The following is a 23,604-nucleotide window of genomic DNA, read 5'->3' as shown; positions in this document are numbered from 1 at the left end:
AAAAAATAGACTCTTGAAGACTGAAAAATATTGAATGAGGAAGGAAAAAAAAACTGGGCAGGTCTGTTATATGCAAATATTGATTGAATGTTTTACCAATTTAATTGTGATCGTGTTGATAGTTACTTTGGTAAGTGGCGGGTTTTAATAAGCAAAAGTAGATCACCGACATTTTTAGAAGTCCTGCGGCAAAACATTTTACCAAAAAGAGTTTCAAACTGATTTCATAAAATTTGAAAAAGTGGTCATCCAATATCTAGAAGGTTACTTTTAAAAACAATATCTGCTAGATCCCTTGAACAGAACAGACATGTATTGTCGGATTGAACGGTAACTGACAGAAATTATCAGTAAATTCATTTGATGACAGTTAGCGGAAAAGTAACAGCTGTTTAGCAAGCAGAGTAAAAGTCATTTGACAACGTTTAGCGGATGACACGTAACCAAACATAAGGCGATCATCATTCTGGTAAATGCATTTCATCAAAGTTAGCGGGAAGTAACTGTGCTCAGGCTCAAGTAATACTCCTGCGAAAGAAAGTACAATATAAGAATATAGCCAGTTTATTTTAATACACTAAACGATGTTAGATATTACTCTTCACAAGAGTAGTTAGGAAAACGGAGCTAGCTGACGAGGAAAACGATCCTGTCCGTCCTAGTACCACTCGTCATCGTCCTACTTTTTCGCCTCCGTTGGTACGCTTAGTTTGTTTCATTTTTAATAATACCTCTACTCATTAGTCCTTAATTGCTGCATGTTTTAATCGTAAACATCATTGTCAAACGTTAACATACAGTTATTTTCTACAGTTTCCGGGAAAGTTTTGATACTGACAATTGAGTCAAGTAATCATTGTTTGAAATATTCAGTATTGTAACATTTGACTGAGATTTGTCTAAATTTGTCCTTCCTTAATCCGTCAGAATGGTCTAAGAGTTACAGCTTAATGAAGAGGTCTGATGAATTTCTCGAAAAATTCAGTTTTATTGGAGAAACATTAACTTACAGTAACACCCGAATTATCACACAGGTTATTCGGGTATTAAATGGAAACTGAGTTGTAAAAACATTTAAGTTTATATGTTGTTTTCCTTTGCAGGAGGAGTGTATTGAGAAATGCATGGAGGAAGGGGAGCGATAAAGTCCGATGGCCTGTAGAGCAACTTCGTCCGGTCATGCTTCATGAACGCATAATTCAGACATGCGTAGTTCTTGTAGGGGATAAGTTACAAAGACAGGGGAATAAAGCATTGAAAAAGTATCAAACTTGTGTATTTAATGAGCTACATGACTAGAACTACTAGATAATACGAGGTGTCAACTGACAGTATCACGGTTAACAAATCTCTTGACAAGTTCCACAAGGATCGTTACTTGGACCTCTCCTTTTTAGCTCGTAAGAGGCCCTTTGCACGATCCGGGCACATGGTACGGAGTTAATTATGCTGGGACGCAAGTTACACCGTGGGACTTTCAAAACAAAGGAAAGTCGGGCTGGACTGATACGAGTTCCTTTGTTTTGGAAGTCCCACTGCGTAACTTGCGTCCCAGCATAAATAATTCCGCCCCAGATTATGCAAATGATATGCGAATGAGCTGTCAGTCACTCATCTGTAGAGTCCCAGTTTTGATTTATTCTGTCAGCGGGTAATTAATGAACAAAAGTGTAGCTAGGCCTAGGAGTGATCAGATTATGCAAATGTCGAGACTTTCTTCGGAAACTGAATCTCCGTCAGAACTCATGCGCATTTTCGCTATATTTGGTCTAAATCCCTGTAACACTGAAGATTCATGATCGCAATTTGAGTAACAAAAAAATAAAAGAAAAAAAAAAAACACGTTTTATTGTTCCCTAATTCGCTAGGAAATTACAGTAATAGATCAATCGATCTACACGCACATTTTAACCGCTATAGTAAAGTGTTGACAGTTGTAAGCTGTTCATCGGTAAGTTGACTTGATTCCCTCAAAAATCCGTTGGGAAGAACACAAAACAACTGAGCATGCGAGCGTGACTGTGAGTGTTAGTTGGGTCTTCCGAAACCCGCGCAACTAGCGGGCGCAGCATCGCCGCTCGCAGTTGACGCTCGGACGCTTTCTTGTTTTGCGTTCTTCCCCACGGATTTTCTACGAAACAAGAGATTGCTATTAGTCTAAATTCCCTGTGGATTTGTGTGGCTTGTTTTCATTCATTTTATGGCGCCAGACTCTTGTGTGATAATCTTCTGGTTGCACACCACAGGGACTCATCGAATCCATTTAGGGGACGAATAAAGATCGACGAAGTTTAACTTAGTGGCGCCCGTTTATAGTGTCAAATATGCAGTCATTTGATAGGTCAGGAACCAAGAAATATTCGGGAATTAGTCGAAGCTATAAGGTAGTGCGGCTGGATGCTCCCAAGAATTTCCGAATTCACTCGACTGTCCAGACCCCGTGATGTTTTGGCTCCAAATCTCGCACAAGATGACCGCGTATTGAGAATTCAAACTGGCAGCCACAAAACGAAATCGCGTCTGTAAAATTAACCTTTATTTTATTACTTGGGCCTCCGTAGGAAAACCCGAGTCTAAGAATTTTTAATGCAAGCCGTTTTGTCTTGGTCACCCAATGGGGGTCATGTTGCCAGGTGGTGATAGCGGAGAGCGCGAAAACTGGGGATAAAAATTGCAACAGCTTGTTCACTCTTTGAAAACAACATAATTTATAGAAGGCTGTGTTAGCCAAGAAAGCTTCGAAAGGATCTTCCGTTATACACACATCTCACATACAAAGATGTCGAGCGTTTTCGGAAGGGGTCGGGCCATGAATTCTAAACCCCACAACTATAGGAACAGAACCACATGTATACATAGAAATAGAAAGCTATTTAACTCGTTTTTCATGGTCAACATGGCTAGTGGCGTGGATCACGGGCGCGTGCGCCCAACGATGACGTCGCGCAACATGGTGGCCATACTCCAGCTAACAGGTCGACCGAGGCATGCAGCCTTGGTTTACACCTTACATATTTGGTATTGGACAATCATGTTATGGTCAATTGACAGCTGCCTAAACAGTATTACGAGACCATATCGCTGGCTCGGGTTTAGGGCTCATCAATGTCACGTATTTTTATAGTTGACCGCTGACCAAGCATTAGTTTTCGATTTGATCGCTGGCCCATGTCAAGTTAACTTGTTACTCAGGGCCGGGCTGTTCGGAAGGCATACAAATGTTTTTCACTGAGTTGTGTTTTGTGCATTTGAGATTATTGAAACTCAAAACAGAAGGCCAAACAATGTAAACAGTAAACCTCTGCGCAAAGTTACAAAACTGAAATCAAAATTCTCTCCTATCTTGGGTTAGTTTAGTCGGGCTTTGAACAACCCGACCCAGGAGCCCCGATTTGAGGCTTGGCTACTGAAATCTATATATTACTAGTTCTCATGAGATAACACATGAACCATATGTGTGTTCAAACTACTGGCTTAACAACAAACCATGAAGCTAAGACGAATACTTCACTTTGAAAAATAAATGTATGTAATAATAATAATAATAATAATAATAATAATAATAATATTAACTTTATTTGCGTGTCTAGTCTTCTAGCTAGCCTTAAGCTTACTAATCGGGGACACTGTTAAAATTAAAATATAATATAAGTATAAAAACAATTCTGGTTTATTTACATTGGAGTGAATAAGACCAGGATGAGTTTGGTCCTCTTATTATGCAGTTTCTCGCCATTGAGATCCCAGTGTTAGTTTTCAGGCACGTTATATGCCCGTTCAATGTCAACAGCTGATGTCCTTTTAAATATCCAGGCTACGAAATTTAGCTCAGAGGATGACGACGACAGAAATTACTTTTCTGCTGTGCTTATAACAGAGGAATGGAGAATACAGAATGAATTTGCATGTATATTCTCACAGAGGCTTTGTCATTGTTACATGTAACTTCTCACGTCACTAGACAGTATGGCCATGGGGAACTTCCATCGCATGTTCGTTTATTCACCACCCCCCCCCCCCTCCTCCCGCGGTCCCTGTCAACGTTCATATGATTTACAAAGCAACACTACAGCCTGTTATGGAGATAGAGTATCATGCTGTTGTGCACGACGAAATTATCTTCAGCATAATATTACAATATTTAATAAGCCCACTTATTCCCGCTCCCCTGGCATTTGTTTTTTTTTTTTAATGAGCTTCCGTAAAGAAGCCTAGCTAGTCAATAAATTAAAGTAGGCTGTTATTGTTGGCCGACAAATGGAGGCTTATAGAGACAGCCGTTCCTAGCGGAGAGTGTGGAAACTGAGAATGAGAATTGTGACAGAATTCGCTCCTCGCAAACAACACGATGAAGTGAAGAAAAAAACTTTGGAAAGAATCATGCCTTATACGCTCATCTCACTTGAACTTAAAGATGTCGAGTGCTTTCGGAACGGGTCGGGCCGCCAATTCTATACATTGAAGGCTAGCCAAATGAGCAAAGTTCATACTAGTTCTCCGCATATCCCCGACTCATGGGACAAGGTCAAAATCCATTTTTCTGATTGATGATCAAAACAATAATTTTTCATACAAAAAATATATTTCAACAGGAGGCCATTACACTTTATACCCAAAATTTTGTTTGACTACGTATCAGTGATGAGCTTTGAGAGTTAGAGCTTCCGGCCCAGAATATAATCCGATCTCTGTCAACAATCTATGTGAATAATATCAGGTATCTATTTTCATGAGCTTTGTTCAAATACTGCTGTGAATACATTTGTTTTTTTTTTATTTTTTTCCCTGAGGGCAAGGTAACGAATCCTGCAATCTTATTGGTCCTTAGGGCGGTCCGGATTTTCCTATCTCTGCCCACGGTCACAGTACGTAAAGCGCTCGCGATGTGTGCGTGGAAATGTTCAACAATAATAAAAGTGATTTGAAAAAATAAATAAGCCATTTACCGGCTTATATAGGGTCGGTTCGTGTAGCGGAAAACTGTGACCTTGGACTTGAAAATGCTGCCCTCGGCCGGTGGCCTCGGGAAATATTTTCAAGACCTCAGTCAAAGTGATGTTTTTCATTATACGGACCTCCCAGCTGGCAAATAACAAAGGATACTTGTGTTTCCCTCCACGTACACAAACAAGATATACCGTTTTGTAAAGATACCTTTGTTTGTAGTGGCCCACGGGATGTTAAACAATTTCATCATGGTAGTCTACGTTTGAGGTCAACAAAACAAATAGTGCATAAAATAAACAAAAACTGTTCACATAACCAAGTACACTATAGCCAGCTGGTCTTTGAATTTTGACAACGCATTTGTTCTGAGCTCTCTACATCTACAACACGTGACCAAGACGAGAAACGTGACATATGACTTCGTTCTTCATAAAAACATTGGAAAATCTGGAAATACTCCACGAAATTGTCAAATACGAGTCCTTTTGAACAGAAAAGTCAACTTAAGTTCAGCAACGCGAGAAAACGTGCGTACAGTAAGTAAATACACCCTCACTATTGATATCAGCTGAGAAACCTGTTTATCTTCTACACCTGACGTAGAAAACGAACAATGCCTTAACAAAGACTTCTTTGTTCTTGCTTTTGTCAGTTGATATGCAATCCCGCTCTCACAGTCTTATAAAAGGGCGGGCATGAGCCGAGTACTCACATTGCTTTGCTGATCAGCAAAGACAGTTCTCAAGATGAACTCTCTAATACTGTTCCTGCTTCTTGGAGCTACCGTCGTCTTCACCGAGATAGCGGACAAACAAAATGATCCACACCATAAAACGCCTAACCCACTCTTGGTAAGTTCTTGATTAGTTTGCTTTATGTTCGTCCCAGATCCAGATAAAATTTTATTGACAACAGACTGAATGTGATGCAGAAAACTGTTTTCTTGAGATTCCAGGAATATTTTGATGGCCTCAATTGAGTTTATCGATTGTTAATAGTCTTTTAGAAGAGCCTTCAGTCTTTGAAATGTCCCAATTTTAATTTTTTTAATTTCTAAGTTCAACCGTTTATATAATCTGTCAGACGATGGAGTTTGGTAATTTTGTTAGATTCAGTTCCTCGGGAGCCTCAGCTAACAGGCAGATAGGCCAATTCCGATATATCAAAATTCTAACTTGGCTCCGAGGCTTAGGGGAAAAAAAACGAAAGAAATTAATTATTCACCCCTCATCCTCGATGCGATTTCTTTTGTTTTATTCCCCTAAGCGTCAGAGCCAAGTTAGAATTTTAATATATCGGAATTGGCCTATTCGTCCGTGGCATGTATCAAGATGGAAACTAAACTCATTAGAATAGTCAGGGTTGCATTATTATTATGCCTGCTTTTGCAGGAAAAGTGTATCAAAAAATGCCTCGAGGAGCATAAGCCATCAAAGCGACCAACAAGGCCGGGCGAGCTAGCTGACGAGGAAAACGATCCACGTCGTCCTCGTCCAAGCGGTGTAAGTCCTCGACCTCCTCGTCCAAGTGGTGTGAGCCCTCGTCCTCCTCGTCCAAGTGGTGTAAGTCCTCGTCCTTTACATGAGCCTTTCTTCGTAAGACTAGTTTGTTTCATAACTATTTAGTATTCTCACTCACTCGCCCCAAATTGCCCGATTGGGAGAGACGCCCATGTGAAAAGGTCACATGGGCGTGACGTCACTTAGATGCTCGTGATCTCACTTAGGGGGTTTCTATCACGGATTTTTGCCTCGCTAGTGGTTTCAGGAAGAAACAGCACTATTTTTAGCTATCGAGTCATCATTTAGGTTTTCTCTCGATCAAAGGCATGATAAAAAACGCTGGCATATTCGTTTAAAAATGGTATCTTTTAGGGGTCGAGCCGCGCCCCGATTGGTCTCCTGTTGCATGTGTAACTCACATTTTCCCATGACATTCCCGACTTTTCTCCATGGGATTTCCCCCAAAACAATTAACTTGTTACATGTTGTAAAGTAAAATAAATCCTCAAGATAATTACGTAGACAAACAACTGTTCTTTTTTAGTTTTTAGGAAGGTTTTACTGTTATGAGATGAACTTATTGTCTTTGGCAATGTTCACCAATGTTTCTAAATTTTGCTCTATCAGAATGCCAATTAACTTATCAATGTAGGCAGTATGGCGATGTTCTCAAATTTAAATCAGTCACTTACAAACTGGATTTCCGATTATCAGACAGACTGATTCATCCGGGCATCAAGATGGAAACTAAGTTCATGAGAACAATGCCGGAGGGCTACATTATTATTGTGCTTTCTCCGTAGAAAAACTGTGTAGAAGCCTGCCACGAGAAATATAAGCCATCCATTCTGCCAACAAAGCCGGGCAAGGAAGCTGACGAGGAAAGTGATCCACGCCGTCCTCGTCCAAGTGGTGTAAGTCCTCGTCCTCCTCGTCCAAGTGGTGTAAGTCCTCGTCCTCCTCGTCCAAGTGGTGTTAGTCCTCGTCCTCCTCGTCCAAGTGGTGTAAGTCCTTGTCCTTCTTTTAAGCCTGTCTTTGTAAGTCTAGTTTGCCTCATAACTATTTTAATGTTCTACTCACGCGCCCCAAATAGCTGTATCATGCCATCTTAAAGAAATCCGCATGCGAACAGCGTTAAACAGTAACATTTGTTTTCTTGAGTTTCCAGGAAGGTTTTCATGTTGACCGTGGAGATTGTTAAGCGCCTTGTTTTTAAATTTTTCCGTTTACACTCTGTCAGAATGCTTTACTCATTAACTTATGGGAGGAACATATTACTACATCTTTTAATCGCAAAGCGACATTGTCAAACGTTAACAATCGTTTTCTTGAGTTCCCGGCAAAGTTTTGTTTCTGACAATTGAGTTGCGTAATAGTTATTTGAAATTGTCTTATAACATTTTAACAAAATGTTTTTAAGTTTGTCCGTCCACAATCAATCAGAATGGCCTATTCATTAAATTATTAATTGCGTGGTATAATTATTTTTTAATATTCAGCTCCACGGCAGGAACATTAACTTAAAATGGGATCCTGAGTTATCAGACAGATTATTCGGGGCATAAAAATGGAAACTAAGTTTACGAAAACACTGCTTTCTTTTGCAGGCCTGATCAAGCTACCAAGTCCGCCATAATGTCTGATTGCCCGAAGAGCCTTAAGCCCAGTGGTAGACCATTTACCAGGCAACCTCAGTCGTCCCACGATCATGTCTCATGACTGCAACATTTAGACATGCGTAGCTGTTATAGGAGATATATTACAAAGACAGGGAAATAAAGCATTGAAAAAGTATTCGACTTGTGTATTTAATGAACATGCATATTAATATTTCGTAGTCCCCTTCTAAATTATACAAGACGTCCTACTCAGCAGTTGAAATTGTTAAGCCTGTTATGTTTATTTGCAATATTTGTTTCTTTCAGTTTAGCTGGCATGCCTGAAAACTAGCTAGTTGTAGCTAAATGCATCGACCACGATAAACATTCAACCTTTAACATGTCACAGTACATGCAAATCCCGATATGATTAATCCTTAGTTTAAAGTATTGTATCTGCCCCGAAACAAAATCTTCCGTTGTAAGTCCTACATTTGACTGGTCCTGCTCCTGCCTTAAGGTCATTCCACTGAAATAGAACCTGCCCTGAGATTTTTGTGAAACTTTGTCTATTGATTGTTTATGTTATAGGAACTTAAATTTTGAAATAAAAATGAGGGGTCCCCATGTTCGTTTAGGAGCAACAGCGCCTTGTTAATACCCATATAAATCCTTATAATAGCACCATGATTGTAGTCACGATAGCTTGCTAAATTCACGTTTCCGACGATTGTTTTTTGTTCTACCCTGAGAATTGGTCCATATTTATTTTACACAGAGAAATTTATTACTCAATTCAAAACAACAGAAAAAAATGATAGGTCATCATACTCGTTTGCGAGAAAATGACGATATACCTCTATGGCGGGGTCCAGCTGTAAAGAAAAAGCCGCCATTTTTTAATACGCGCGCGCTAATCACGCGTGAAATGATGCGCAGTAGGGATGCGCAATGCAATACTGAGGAATAACCTTAAAGAGCGAAAACAATTTGTATCTATTGGCAATATTACGTCAGACTCAATAAACAAATTTCTTAACATGTTAAACAAGGATCGGTACTTGGACCTTTTCTTTTTGCACTTTATTTTAATGATTTTAATAATTCTTCTGTTTGAACCTGATATCCATTTGTTTACCAATAGCTCTAATCTTTTCTATGTCAACAAGAGTTTAAAACTTGAAACATTTGTTACCAAAGAACTACGAAAAGTATATAATTGCCTTTGTGCCAATAAACTCTCTCTCAGCGCTGAAAATTATTACGTCATTTTTTACTCACCTCAAAAATGTTAATTATTATGATTATTGTTATCCTAAAATAAACTGAATCAATCACTATCTAGGTATAATGATAGTCACAGGTAAATTGCAATTGTAAGCGTAATATGTAGATTTAGCCAAGCCTAAAAGCGGAGCGTCTAGGTCAAGTTGTTCAAATCTCGATTAAGCTTACCCAGGATTAGCGAGAATTTTGATTCAAGTTTTGTAACTTTGTGGTGTGGTTTTCTGTAAATTTTTTGGCCTTCCGTTTTGTGTTTAAATGATGGCAAAATACAAAAAACAAAAACAGTGAAAAAACATTTGTATACATGAAAATTTATAATTCGGTTAGCTTTTGATCCTGGGTTAGCATTAACTGGCTTCCGAACAACCCGGTCCTGTTTACAACAAGTTAACGTGACATGAACCCGTGATCCAACGGAAAAGCAGCACCTGGTCACCGGTGAACTTAAAAAAACACGTGACCTCGATGAGATCTAAACTTGAGCTCGCTATACGGTCACGTGCTACTGGTGAACAGATACCTTGTTTTGAAAGGTGTCAATTAACTATAAGAGGGATGTCAAGTATCAAAGAAGGACGCTACAAACGCTACAAACCTCTTACATGGAGTATGGCCGCCATCTTGCGCTACTCCGTCGCCGCCGCCGCCGTCGTGCGTACGCGCCCACGAGCAATACCGTTAGCCATGATAACCATGGAAAAATTTATTCATGTGTTTCCTTTTTTATGGGGCTCCGCTCGGGCCGCCGGAGCTCCGCTGTAACCTTGTACATGTATTAAATTTAACATGATATTTTGTTTCTTTTTCGAATTACTGATAGCAATTATAATCTGGTAATTTACGACGATTCGTTGACTGATGCCTTCATGCCAACTGCGATGCGTCTTTTGGAACCCAAAAAGCATGTAGTTCTTTTCCTGGCGATGAAAACACGGTAAGTTGGAACGAGAAAACAAAACTGCACGTGTTTGAACAATGAGATAATTATTTAATTATTTAATTATGATAGTGCAGGAAAATCAGGGTCACACCAATGGTACTCTAGAATATGGGCTTGTTTATTAAAAATATTTTTCCCCTTCCGAACTTTTTTTAATACATTTGAAATAAATATATTACTTTAAAATTAGTATTATCGAGTGATCCAATCTAATATATTAATACCCTAAAATAAAATAAATAAAAAATAAACAATATTTGCATTTCTTGCAAAACAGACTATAGCCTTTTCTGTTGTCATTATTTCGCAATTGACTGTGCTTCCCGTTGTTGGGTTTTTTTTCAGTAACATTGTACAAATTGTGGACACTGTAAATAAGTAAACAAATAGTGCAAATAGAACTAACCTATTAGGAATCCCAACTGGTGGGAGGCTGAGCAGTTGGAAATTTTCACTACACGGTCGAGGAGTTGAACTCGGGACTAGCGAGATCAAATCCAGACAGCCGTAGGGAGAACGATTTGAATAAGGTACCTCCAGATTTCAAATCCAGTGTCCTAAACCACTCGGCCACGCCTCCTTCTCCATTCTATTTATTCATTAGAAGGGAAGCAATTAGTTTCAAAACAATGGAAAATGGAAAAAGAAATGTCTATAGAAGGTCGACTACCGAACATTAGCGACCCCTAGCTATCACGACGGCAATGCCAAGGTCAATGTAGACTAAAAAAATTCTTTATATTTTGCTTAGGAATCTGGTGACAATCAGCTACAAATCTTGGGAGCATCCATTGGTCTCAGTCCAGACGAAAAACGGTCAGTTTCATAAATGTCGCGGCTCCCTTTCGCGGATACTGTGGTTCAAGTTCTTTACTGAAATACACGGAATTTGACGAATTCACATTGCATAGGAAGGCTAAAGAATTTAAACAATATTTATTACGCTCGCGCATCGCCACTACGTTTTTGTTAGTAACTTTTCTGTTGCCGTTGCCGTCGAGGCTTGACTAAAGCTCTCCATTGTCGAGTTATTTGTCAATCACGTTCTTTGTGGCGCGCTATAAACTTCTCCAATTAGTTGACTGGTGTCGCGATTACTATGAATGAAGTGTCATACTTCGCAGAATTTAAATAAAAATCGCTTTTAAAAAAAGACAATTTAATCTTCCTTTCAATATTTGCAGATTGTATTTTACCCCCATCATAAGGGTGAATTTTATCTACAGGTCGTCAGGCACTTCTGGTGGTCGTTGTCTGAGGTCATCAAGTTCCCTTAGTAGATTTATTCGCTGAATTGCTCCTGTTGTCTCTCTTACTAATCTTGACTGCATGGAGACATCCAGAGCTTGTTGGGCAGCCGTGAGACCTGCAAAAAATATTATAGTGAATGTCCATGTGTTTACATTTCAAATATCATCTTGTCTGCTGCTTTGTAAATGCAGCAATCCGATTTCGTCTCGAGTTTCCACGATCTTCATTAACTATTAGCTCTCATTGGGGGAGAGATTCTCGGGTTCCATAAAATTCTCAAGACTTCAACATGACCGGTAACTGTACGAGATTATGTAATAACATTGCATAATCTCAAAATAAACTACTCAATCAATTGATGAGTTAGTGTGTTACTCAGCAACCAGTCAATCGGTCAGTCAGTGAGCGAGTGAGTTTGTGATTCAGTTTGACAATCGATCGGTCGGTCGGTCAGTATTGGTCACCTTACTAAACGAGAAATCAGTTCAGAAATACCAGCTTAATTGATCTAAAGTGAATGAGGTATTGTGTTGATAAGGATAACCAAGATAATTACTTGTTATAAAGCTCAAACACATATAGAATTCAGTATTTTTGTACGTGATCACCGATTGTTTAACATTTTCTAGTTACCACGTTAGTCTTGAGATTGCAGCGCCCGACTGGCCACTCAGAGAGTGTTATGATTTGTTTATGATTTGTTTATCTTAGTTTATCAAGAGTACTTGAGCTCCAAACAGTACCTTACCGATGGTCATGTTTGGATTCCTCTACTGGCCTTGGTTCTGAAACTCCCAAGAAGATCCTGTTTGGGTTTCTAGTTCACTAAACTTAAGCTTCTTTTGGTTGTTTTAAGAGCTTTGTAGTTCGCTTCTGAAAATCGCGTGAAAGTGTTTGGGTTTTTATTCTAAAAGAGTGTTTAATCCTCCAAGGTCAGTTCGTCCCGTGTGGCCCAAACATAGCTACCTATATGTTATTTAAGTGCGTGTGCACTCGCTAGTCAAGTAGTAGTACTCTGATCTACTCTAGTAGAGGGAGCAGAAGTAGAAATAGAAGCAGCTGTACAAGTAAGACGAGAAGTCCGTGAAATAAAAGCCTCAGAGACCAGACTCGCCGTACCTCTTCACTTTACGACTGAGAGATTTCTAACATACTGATGACTAACTGATAACTGCGACTTACCACCGTCGATATCCCTTGACCTGATGCAGTGGTCTGTCTTGCCAAGGTAAAAGGTACTGTCCATCCAATTCGAACAGTGAGAGAACAGGCTGTGATATCGAGTGATGATGGCACCAGCACGGGTTAAGTTGTCTTGGGATACCGCAAGGTTCAGGTCGGGTGCGCAGTTTGGTGAGGACTTGAGATAAAGGGAGATCAATCTGTTATATATTCGAGGAAGCACGCGAGCTGTTGTGTTTAGTTGTTGATGGCTCCAGTGTTGTGCTGCTTTCTCGAGGAAACACACTGCTTTCCGTTCTTCAACTGCACTTACACCCACACTGGCAGACCTTTCCATGATTATAGCCCCGATGTTGTAGAGCGCGATTGAAGTGTATGTAGACGGTTCCATTGGTTCAAATATCTACGGGGGATTAGACATTTAAATGACTCGAAATAACACTACATCTTTGGTGAAAACAGCGCTAAATTATGAGTGAATGCGTTCTTTCATACACGAGTGCAACTGAACACTAAGATAAAGATATGAAGTGAATAGACCGTTTTCGATACTGTATATTAAAATTCAGCTTGGCAGTGAGACTTAGAGGACACTAACAAAGGAAATTGAATGACTAAGTTTATTCACTTCTTTTGTTTGTGTCCTCTGACCTTACTATCAAGTTGAATTTTAATATATCGAAAGTGGCCTATTGTGAAGTAATATATCGAACACAAAAGACGTGTTTGACCACAATTCCAAACATTGAGCACGGTTGTAAAACATTGTACACTTATTGCTAGGCTCATACAACCAAATCTCACCTCCAAAGCCTCCACGATGCGCTCTTCGGCACCATCTTGATTGCCAGCAAATCTGTCAGCGGCAGCATACACAGCAGATGCGTAGCCCCGGATGACACGGTCATTCACACAGCTGTAGTACGAAGACAAGCGGCAGGCTCTTTTAGCAAGGTCGACTGCCTCCTCCAGTCTGTGTTGGATTAAACAAGCTACACCTTCCTACAAAGAGAAGTTCGAAAGAGCTTTCTTTAGTGTTTCCTTTATTCTATAGTTACCCCTCTCCCGAAAGCATTGTTCTGTTCAATAAACCTTCAGTTCAGCGTAGACGTTGTCGTTTTCTTAAACTCCCCAACATCAACTCCTCTCAATCTGGCCTGTACTCGGACCAGATTGCTAACCATAAGAGCAACGCGACTAACACAAGGGAAAATATTTATTGCCCCTTAAAATATAGTTATGGCAGCTGCTTAATAGTTTTTCATGATTTACTTGCAAATCGGTACGCTTACCTCGAGCAGTATCATGGCGACTAGATCTTGATACTGCGGCCTTGTTTTGGCCCACCTTTCCAGTAGCTTTCTATGCCGTCGATAAAGTGAAAATTGCCCTGCATGAGTGACAGAGAATTTATGTCAGGAATCACTTTCTGTCCTTTACCATAAAATGCTAATTACAACCCTTCCTCGGAACAAAACATATAGGGACCCATGCGCTAACGATTTCCAAAATGTAACACGTACTGAAAGGAATACATAAGGGTTCCAAGCATTCCCAAGGCTGCTGCCTAACGGGCGCCCGGTCGCCTGAGGCGCCTAAGTTACGAGTGCGGGCGACTAAAGTTTTGTTCGAGGAGCCCGAGTGGGCGCCTAAACATGAAGTTTTCATTCCCATGTAATCTATCCACTGACTTCAATCTTCTCATGAAATCGGTCAAAGAATCATTCACACAATAAATTAAACAGAAAACAACAGCAACTCTGGTCCTGTTTTGCTTTTATCGCGAGAAATCTGGTCAAAAACACGGCAACAAAGTCTCTCTCCGCTCACAAAACAGCCGAAAACAGCCATCTTTGAAAATCGCCCATAATGCATTGCAAGCTCAGTGTTGAATAAATGTACATCATGTATGCCAATGAATTGTGTCTCTGTTGATACCTTGCTGATTCCGAGTTGCAAAATAACTACTTTGATAACTAATATTTTTGGAATTGGAGTGATGATCCTGCTGACATTATATTTACAGTTGAAAAAAGATAAATGTGTCTAAATATTTGTCCGATACTTAAGAAAACTTCACTTAGATGTACTGAATGAATTTCTTTAGGTTTTGAAAGGATAATTCGAGTAACTTGCCAGCAAAAAGAACACATTGCAATTCTCTTTGCATACTAGGGTTCTATATTTTAAATTATCAAATAAATTGTCGCGACACCGCCTAATATACAAGAATTTATTTTCTCCAAAGAAGTGGCCAATATTGCTGTAATGCTGCCTCAAAATCACCTTTAGTTTATACTAATGTCCCAAGCCCGGTGAAGGAACGCACATTTCAGTGAGGCCAAATTCAACCCCCCCCCCCCCTCCAATGCCTCTTTCATTTTTATTTGTTTTCATTTGCAGCTTGCATTTCATGATTTGTACAACATATTTCGTCTTTTTAAAATAGACTTGCAAAACTCAAAAACAAAAGCAGCAATATAAATTTTTATAAAAAAAGCTGCAGCACTTGCATGGATACACCAATTATTGAGTCTGACCATAAATAGTATTCTTTCTCAGTCATGACCTGATCACTTTGCTGAATGCTTTATTTATAAAATTTGATTGATATTAGACCATATCAGTGTCTCATGAAAAATCTCTGCCCCAGGACCCCTCCCCAAAATTTCCACAATTAACCCCCCCATCTTCCTCAAACTCACCAACCCCCCCCCCCCCCCCCCCCGGATTGACCACGGAGAATTTTATCTGGGCTCCTAAAAAGGTGGCTTGGGCTCCCAACTTTTGGTGGAAGGAGCCCAAAGGGCTCCTTAAAAAATTTCTTAGGCAACAGCCTTGATTCCGTCAGTTGGCAAAAGGCAGAAAAACACACGAGAGAAAAACAAAGAGACCAAAATTAGAAACCTGCTGTCATCATTCAATTAATGTGTTTAACAATATCAGATTCTGAGGTGCTCTTAACGATTTCAAGCCTGTGCTATAATTTATCAAAGAAATATGGACATCAAGTGAAATGCGCTAAAATTAAAATATATTTATTTTGTGAGCAGCTTTTGTTGTGGGTTGGGAATTTGCAGTCTTCTTGAAGCTCCGCTGAGGGGATTCCTTTGTGTGAACAATTAAGCGAGTCCCACCTTTGAGCAAGTGCAAATATTTTTTTTCAAAAAAGACAAATACCCAGAGGGTGGGGATGAGCGGGCATGGAAATGATGTAGTCATCATGTAGTTTGATGTTTTTAGCTGGCCTGCAGTAGTCTTGAATGCTAGATTTGACACTGAGCTCACCATTGTCTGCCAGATCCTTGAAGTGCATAATCGTACTCCAAGTAAAGGGATTCCGCATCACTCCTGTTTACCAAAGTTGGAAACAATGTAAATTAAAAAATATCTGAGAAGAAAAAAATCTAGTTTCTTTCAATTTTTTAAAATTCATTTCAATTTTTTTTTATCTTTGCTTATGTGAAGAAAACAACAACAGCAACAACAACAACAACAACAACAACAAAAGAAAAAAGAAAAAAAAAAACAAACAAAATGAAACGAAACTTAACCAGACCAGACTTAATTATAACTTTGAATAACTGACACTATAGTAAGTGCAGTCGAACCTCTTTAATACGGACACTGACGGGGTAGAGCTGCGTGGCCCTGTTTTTGAGGTAACCATGCTATAGAGATGAAGATTATATGGATTCTAGTTTCTCTGGAATGGAATGAACTCTCCGTTATGAAATGAACTCTCCGCGTTTTTCAGGCTAGGTGTCCGTATGAAGAGATTCCACTTTGTAATCATGGAGCCGATTGCCACGCCCACAAATAGTGCTGTTAACGAATCATATTTTGAGGTATCATATCCCCGTGCAAAGTGCATGGGAATTCATCTGTGAATCGTACCACCGTAGATGGCCAGCGCAGGAAACTATGCAGCCGTTGGTAAGGGCGGGAAAGTCTTGTCAGGTAAATTGCTGTTAGTTTTTGTCTTGAGCCCGATTGACTAAGAAGACAAAGGCTCATAGAGAATTTGTTTAAGCCTTTCTTAACAATTTGAGAGCTTGTAAAACACAACCAAAGGAAATGCACAATTGCTTTCCAAAGGCCCAAAGGCATCAGAAAACTGGTATCATGATGATGGTGATGCTAAGGTCAACCTGTTAAAACCAAGCGGACCCAAAATGTTATGGGGGAGAACAGGCATGCCGTCGGAAGGCAGTGGGATGGGTGCTGTCAAAGCTCTAACATCAACTCCAAGTAGAAGGAGAGAGTCAAAGACTTTTGCACCTTTTAAGGCATGGAGAGAAATAGGTAGGTAATGCTAAAATTATATTACCACTGACCTGTAAGTCTTATTTTAGGAAGAGGATACTCGATTTCAAGTACATTCCCATTGTGGTAATATCGAGAAAAGCCTACTCCTGTGAGATTAGTTTTTATGCTGAAGATAATTTCGTCACACACAACAGTATGATCCTCTAGCTCCTGGACAAGCTGAAGTGTTGCATTGTAAATCATAGGAATGTTGACAGGGATCAGGAGTGTGAATAAACGAGCATGCGATGGAAGCTGGTTCCCCATGCTGTCTACTGAAGAGTTACCAATGACAACGCCTCTGTGAGGATATACATGCAAAATCATCCTGTATACTCCATTATTCTGTTATAAGAACAGAAGTGCAAAAGTGAGTCTGCATCGGGACAAGATAGGAAAAGGACATCAACTGTCTCCTTTACGCTCATAAAACATGTCTGAAAACTGGCAGGAGGCTCTGAATGGGGTTAGTGGGGAGAAACTGCATGATACCTGAAGCTGGCAAATCTAGTGTTCTAGATAAAAGAGGAGTCTTAGGTAAAAAAACCATCAAGGTCAACTACATGATCCAACAAATTAACAGAAAATTTATAATGAGTTGGTGGGAACAGTGGGAATTGACCTGTTGGAATTCCTTATTGACACCCTGCATTGAAAAATTATCTGAAATCCTGAAATGCCTTCTAGGACTGGTGCGAAGTCTGGAGCCGAAATATCAAAGGGTCTGGGATGGCCAAGTGAATTAAGAAATTCTCGGGTCATCCAGTCACACACCAAGGTAATGCTCGATATTCTTTGAGCTTCAAGCAATTTCTGAGCATTTCTTGTTTCTAGACTCACCAAAAGACTACACAATTAAGATGTGGAAAGGGTGCCAAGAAGGAAGTGTGCATCGATCTTTTATACGTCCTCTAAATTAATGTCAGAAGCCCTGTGGTGCACAGCCAAACGCTTATCACACAAGTGTCTGGCACCACAAAACTGAATGCCAATGGACCTCTTTGACAATACGTCGACTATTTTGAATTCAATTGTCTCAAATAGCTATTATGGGATCCTTTGGAGGCAAATACATACTGAGCATCCCATAATACCTATTTGAAACAGCAGAATTCAAAATGGCCGCCATACTGCTGAAAAGGTCCATTCTCTCTATGAGATGTGCCTGAAGGGAATCATGGTAGTTGTATTCATCAACATAAATACCCAGTCCACATACCATGATTCCCAACAGGCACATCTCATAGAGGGAACTGGCCCAGCACTACCAGTGAATAGCTTTCAATTATCAACAATGTACTATCGCAGAAAAAATATTTATGTCTATTTACCACAATAACTTGATCTGGACAAGAAGATGTCATATCACAAAGCCACATCTCCTCGGTGCGTCTTGAGCAAAGCACAATGACATAACCAAAAACTCTAGTTTGCGACGAGACATTTCTTCTATACTGTTGCCAGGGTATGGCTATGGTGTTTCCACCGCCAGGGTTATGCTGACTCTGCTTTATCACGTTCATTGCAACATCCCCAGCAGGGAACATCTCTGTCGTTGGTATGTTGCCTAAAAAAGGTGAGCATGGAAGACTTTTTACTTAGTTTACCTTTGACTTAAGCTGATCTGGTAGCTTTTTTAATTAAAAAAAATAGAGCATGAATGAAAAGTGAATCAATGTTCAATCTAACCTCTTTTAAAATATGGACACTTACGCCATGCCCTCCAACCCCCAGCCATGGGTGCTCTGCAAAGTTCAAGGCCTGGAGGGGGGGGGGGGGGGAGGGGGAACTCCCACATGTAACAGACTGAGGTGCTCGTTGGAAATTTTAAAAAGAACTCCCAAGAGGTACCAAGATCCTGTTATCTGGGTGTGGTTTGAAATTTTTTTCCTCCCCTGAGAGGTACCAATTCTTATATAACACATTATCTCCTGTCATATTTTTCAGCTCATTACCCTAAAAGGTACTGCAAAATCTCCCACCGTGGACCTTTAAACACCCTAAGAGCCACCAAAACGTCGTTTTTAACCCCTAAAAGGTACAATGAGCACCCCGTATATGGAGTATGGGAGTCCACCCCCCATCCCTCCCCCCTCGCCGGGGTTCAAGGCTGATGCGGATGGATGAACTTTGAAAATATCTTCACTCGTTTTGTCTGTCGTAAAACACACTAACTTGATTGCTCTTTCCAATTCAAACTGCATGTAATTGCCTGTAATTGCTTGCAAAAATAATTCTTTTATTCCTGAATAAAACGTGCGAACCAGGAACCAAAGATGTCTGAGAGTGACGTAAAAATAAACTTCATCGGATTTGCATACCATGTGTTTCAGTGAAAACCGACATCGTTAAGTTTAGCCTCACATCATATCCTTCAAGTATCGATTATATTATAGCGCCGTCCAGTTGCCACTGATTTAGGTGCCCCTAGTCAACAGGCATCACAACACAAAAAGAGAAAAATTCGCATATCTTTCGCCCGTTGTGACTTCCAATCTGACAGAATGAACACAAACGCTAAAAATATGTGATATTCAACATTATATCTAATGTCTATTATTATCCGAGCGTATTATCTCAATTACTGTAACTATGAACTGATCTGAAGTTTCCAAATCGATCTAGAAACTCAGAAAAAGCTGTTTCAAAGTCTCTTACCTGCAGTGTTATTCATGTTTACATGAAGTCTGTTCTTTGGGCGAAAACAAAATCGAAACTGACACGGTACGCCGGTGTTGACAGCTGCCGAAGCTGAAATATTGCAGTAAACTATTGTTAGCTATGACCTTCCTCTTCCTTGGTAGAATTTTCAATCGAAAAGTCTTTGAAAGCCAAATTTACTTTTTCAGTGAAAGTAATGAACACAGCAACGTGCAAATCACGTGACTCAAGAGACGATGATTTAGATCACCCGTCATTTCTTGTGCGACTACTGAAATGAATAATTTATATGATCATCAATTCTTGGAACCATAGCGAGGATCGTCTGAATCGTGCGCGTGACCCCAGAAAATGTTATCTCCATCTCCTAGCACTTTAACGGCTTGCAAGCAGTTTTTACTCTCGAAATTCAGGAAGGCAGAAGGAGGAGCAAAGGACAAAGGATTAAGACGAGAATGGGCCCTACCGTCCCTTTTGCCATCGCGTTCGAAAACCGTGATAAGGCCTATATCCCGCAAAAATCAGTCACCACTGGATCCTCATTTAGCATTGATTACATGAAGGTTTCCAGTGCTTCTCTCCCATAATACTTATCCGAGTCCGAGACCAGAAGTCGGTAAGCCTCGTCTTCGAAAAGAACACCGCCACTTGCTTTCTCTAAGTATTCTTGCATTCGCATCGGGACCCTGCGAGCAGAGCCTCTTTTATCGTTTTTTTGAGCGGATAGATGATAGAGAAGCTCTGTACGAGTCGTGTCAAGTTCTTGTTGAGCATGCTCAGCGCGTTGCTAAGATACAGTTTCGAACCCAGGCCGATCGCCCTTCCTGATCATGTAAAATGTAAACAGAGCGCAAGAGTCGTCGTGTAAGACTTGGAGGTTTTGCATCCTACCCTTAGTTTGCAAACTCCAGTTAAAATTGAATAAGAAGAGTTAAGGTGAAGAATGAAAAGGATTCGTGCTGCCACTGTTGTGGGCTGAATGCCTGAATTTGTGCGGTGCTGGAAGTACAACTTACTACAGAGTCACGATGGCCTTGCCAAGAAGATCGCAAAAAAGTCGTCCGTCTTAAACTTAAAGTTGGAAGAGTTTAGAAGCAAACACAACCGAAGCAATCCGGCAGGATCAAGTTGCAAAACCGAACTACATCCAGCACTGGAGGGCAATAGTTGTATGGACATTTAAATACAAATTCCCCTTCTAATCATTATAATAATAATCATTATAATAATAATAATAATAATAATAATAATTATTATTATTATCAAGTACACACAAATCGTAATCGTTCTTCGTATGCGCGTGAGTAGTTTCGTTTGCTATTTGTTAATATGTCTTCTATGTAATTTGTGTTCACCTTCGCTGTAAATTTGCCACCTGAGCACCCTGCTGACCACCATAGCCGGATTAGCGAGCTTCTAGGCAGTTATACTAATTAAAGTAAAGTTGACGACACCAGAAATAGAATGAGAGCAATGGTCAACCTGGAAAAGATAGGCAGCCCATATTATAAGTGAAACCTAAATCTTCGATTTGCAAGAGACATTGCACCGCCTAACAAATTTGTTAAATGTGCTTTGATCATCCTCTTCACTTAATCTATTAACTACGACTTAATATAGGCTGTCAAAAAATAATGATGCAAATTACTAAAATTATAATGAAAAGGTCTATCAAGATAAAACTTTCTGCAAAGTTTGCATGGCTCTGATCTCCCTTCTTGTAGAAAGTTTTACCTTGATCGTCCAAGCATAATTCATTAAATATCGAGAGTGGTTTTATAATACTACTGCCATAACAACCTATTAGGTCAAGAGGGTTAATCACGATTTTGGATGTTTGTTCTATAATGTAGTATTATGTTAACATCAAGTAACATTGGGTGGCCAATGTTGATGAGAAAAGTATTTAAAATAATTATACTCAGACATTGACATTTGCCACCGAAGTTCTACCTGATTTCAAGATCAGAGTCTGACTCATCACTGTCAGGTGGATATTGCTCTGGAACTGAGAACAGAAACACTCCAATCCAGTTCACATAGTTCTTTAAGGTGTGTTGCATCTTCTACATCATTGAATATGTTATTTACCACAAGCAGTATTTCTGCAGCAAGCTTTTCATTATAAATTGAGAAGTTTTGCAAAATGTAATCAACTGGAAATAAATGCTCTAGGTCTGCAGCTAAATCCAAAATAATGGCATCATCTAACACGTCTTGAAAAAAAAAAAAAAAAAAAAAAAAAAAAACCCTCTAAAACTGAAATATTGGCTTTACAGGTCACAGCTAAATCCTTTACCAACTCTGTGAATGTCCCTCATCCATGTTAACCTACCTTTCTAAAGTACATGGACAATAAATATTGTCAAGATCAGTACAATCTCAAACATTTCTTTTGGGCAGGCTCCACAATCACACTGTTTACTGCACACATCACAGCCCTTGTGCCGTATGGAAGGATTTTGTAACATCTCATTAAAAAAAAAAAAAAAAAAAAAAAAAAAAACTGTTTCAAAAACTGTTTCTACATGCCCACATTTAACTTTGTTTTTAACAAATGCCCTCATTGTGGGATCACAGTGACACAAATGGTATGCACGGGAAAACATGGACAAAACATCATAACCATCCCTTTCACCCCTTCCAACTGCTTGAAGGTAAGATTCCATGTTCTATGGCACACCAAAAATAAGAACCCTTTTGATGTTGCATATGTTAAATCCAGTTCCCAGGCCACTAGCCCGGCGTTACTACCAGACGAGTATTTCCACTGTGAGACAGTAAACCATAAAAAAAAAACATTATATTATCCTTGATGCCTTGAGGGGTCTTTGAGTGATACATAGTCACTAATTTTACTTTTTCATGGAAGGAAGTGTTGAAGGGCATCATAACTGTCACCACATGCCTTTAATGACTGGCAGAAAATTATGATTTTTTCAGCATGCACATTGTTTACCATATAATTGATAAGCCAATTAAATGTATCCTGTGGTTCACTCTGCAGATGTGTTCCTTTGGGGTGATCAGGATCAGTGATCCAAGATCACTCAGATCATGGCACATCAAAGGAACTGATGAATCCCCTCTGGTCACAGATTCATCAGCTGCTTTAAGTTGATGCAAAATGATCTGAGTGATCTTGGATCACCAATCCTGATCCAGATCACCCCAAAGGAACACACCCTTAGCTTTTTCAACAATATATTTGACATTTCGAAATTCTTTTGTCAGGTGACATCCTAATGGGTTTGACAGCTGTCATATTTAACATCTTATTAATTTTTCCCCAACTTTGCACTGGCTGTTGCAGTCGGGCAAACATGGGAACTTTCAGAATTGTTTTTACTGTATGTTGCCAACTATAGAATAGGCAGCATGGAAGGGAGCTTGGCCATAACTACCAGTCCAACTAAACCAGTGTGACATGAATATCACCATGTGAATATCAACAAGTGATAATTAATCACTAATTATTGTTGATTCAGTGTAGTAAAGATTAAATAATGCCAAACTAATAATAAAAATGCTCAAAAGTATGCCTGAGCAACAATAAAAACAGCACATTGTGCTTTCTAGCTAGCAAAATAGTTTATCTGTCAAACCAAAATGATATCATGATTAAATTATCAGGTATATACGATCATGATTCAATTTAATTCTTGGTTTTATTTAACGTTTTATGGAACTTATTTCATGTTAGCGCATAATTATCCTTCACCGACACAAAGGAAAATAACGATGAAAATCAGTAAAGATGAGTGTTACTCGTGATCTGTAAGAAACTGAAAAAAAAAAAAAAAAAAGACAACTCACTAAATAACCACACAATGAGTTTCATCTAAGACAATGGCAAAAATATTTTCGCTCAGATTTGACGAGACTTCCTAATGCTTTAATGGAAAACAACAAATTCCTCGAGCAATTC

The 23,604-nt window shown here is 39.5% G+C and overlaps 2 protein-coding genes across 5 annotated transcripts; one reads left to right on the top strand and one right to left on the bottom strand.

Annotated features, from left to right (window-relative positions):
- Positions 1-5,594: 5,594 nt before the first annotated feature.
- LOC145490102 (uncharacterized) lies at positions 5,595-9,173 on the top strand. 2 transcript variants are annotated; one of them, XM_081469208.1, is made up of 4 exons: positions 5,595-5,798; positions 6,339-6,509; positions 7,253-7,453; positions 8,057-9,173. In XM_081469208.1, exons 1-4 carry the CDS (start codon positions 5,694-5,696, stop codon positions 8,060-8,062), a joined length of 483 nt encoding a protein of 160 aa, XP_081325334.1. In that variant the 5' UTR covers positions 5,595-5,693; the 3' UTR covers positions 8,063-9,173. The 2 variants fall into 2 exon arrangements, with proteins under 2 accessions (XP_081325334.1, XP_081325331.1); XM_081469205.1 differs by lacking the exon at positions 8,057-9,173 and having other exon boundaries at positions 7,253-7,881.
- A 1,203-nt stretch (positions 9,174-10,376) lies between these two features.
- Positions 10,377-22,859, bottom strand: LOC145490870 (uncharacterized). Of its 3 annotated transcripts, XM_081469988.1 has the most exons (10): positions 22,012-22,859; positions 21,630-21,684; positions 19,674-19,766; positions 18,347-18,582; positions 17,045-17,360; positions 15,996-16,058; positions 14,000-14,097; positions 13,512-13,709; positions 12,708-13,110; positions 10,377-11,640 (listed from the first exon to the last, which is right to left on the bottom strand). In XM_081469988.1, exons 1-10 carry the CDS (start codon positions 22,024-22,026, stop codon positions 11,495-11,497), a joined length of 1,623 nt encoding a protein of 540 aa, XP_081326114.1. In that variant the 5' UTR covers positions 22,027-22,859; the 3' UTR covers positions 10,377-11,494. The 3 variants fall into 3 exon arrangements, with proteins under 3 accessions (XP_081326114.1, XP_081326115.1, XP_081326116.1); XM_081469989.1 differs by lacking the exons at positions 21,630-21,684; positions 22,012-22,859 and adding an exon at positions 21,032-21,610; XM_081469990.1 differs by lacking the exons at positions 21,630-21,684; positions 22,012-22,859 and adding an exon at positions 20,143-20,858.
- Positions 22,860-23,604: the final 745 nt, after the last annotated feature.

Source organism: Orbicella franksi, chromosome 6 (assembly GCF_964199315.1).
Source record: "Orbicella franksi chromosome 6, jaOrbFran1.1, whole genome shotgun sequence".
Classification (NCBI taxonomy): Eukaryota; Metazoa; Cnidaria; class Anthozoa; order Scleractinia; family Merulinidae; genus Orbicella; species Orbicella franksi.
Note: the sequence above shows the minus strand (reverse complement) of the source record. Positions and strands in the feature narration are given on the sequence as shown.

Bases quoted from the DNA above. Each gene is read 5' to 3' on its own strand.
- LOC145490102 (XM_081469205.1), top strand. From the start codon at position 5,694: ATGAACTCTCTAATACTGTTCCTGCTTCTTGGAGCTACCGTCGTCTTC. The intron at 5,799-6,338 runs GTAAGTTCTTGA...CTGCTTTTGCAG, and splicing joins AAACGCCTAACCCACTCTTG to GAAAAGTGTATCAAAAAATG. The intron at 6,510-7,252 runs GTAAGTCCTCGT...CTTTCTCCGTAG, and splicing joins GTCCTCCTCGTCCAAGTGGT to AAAAACTGTGTAGAAGCCTG.
- LOC145490870 (XM_081469988.1), bottom strand. The intron at 18,583-19,673 runs GTAAGAGACTTT...CACCTTTTTTAG, and splicing joins AAACATGAATAACACTGCAG to GCAACATACCAACGACAGAG. The intron at 16,059-17,044 runs GTCAGTGGTAAT...TTTGGTAAACAG, and splicing joins TCCTAAAATAAGACTTACAG to GAGTGATGCGGAATCCCTTT.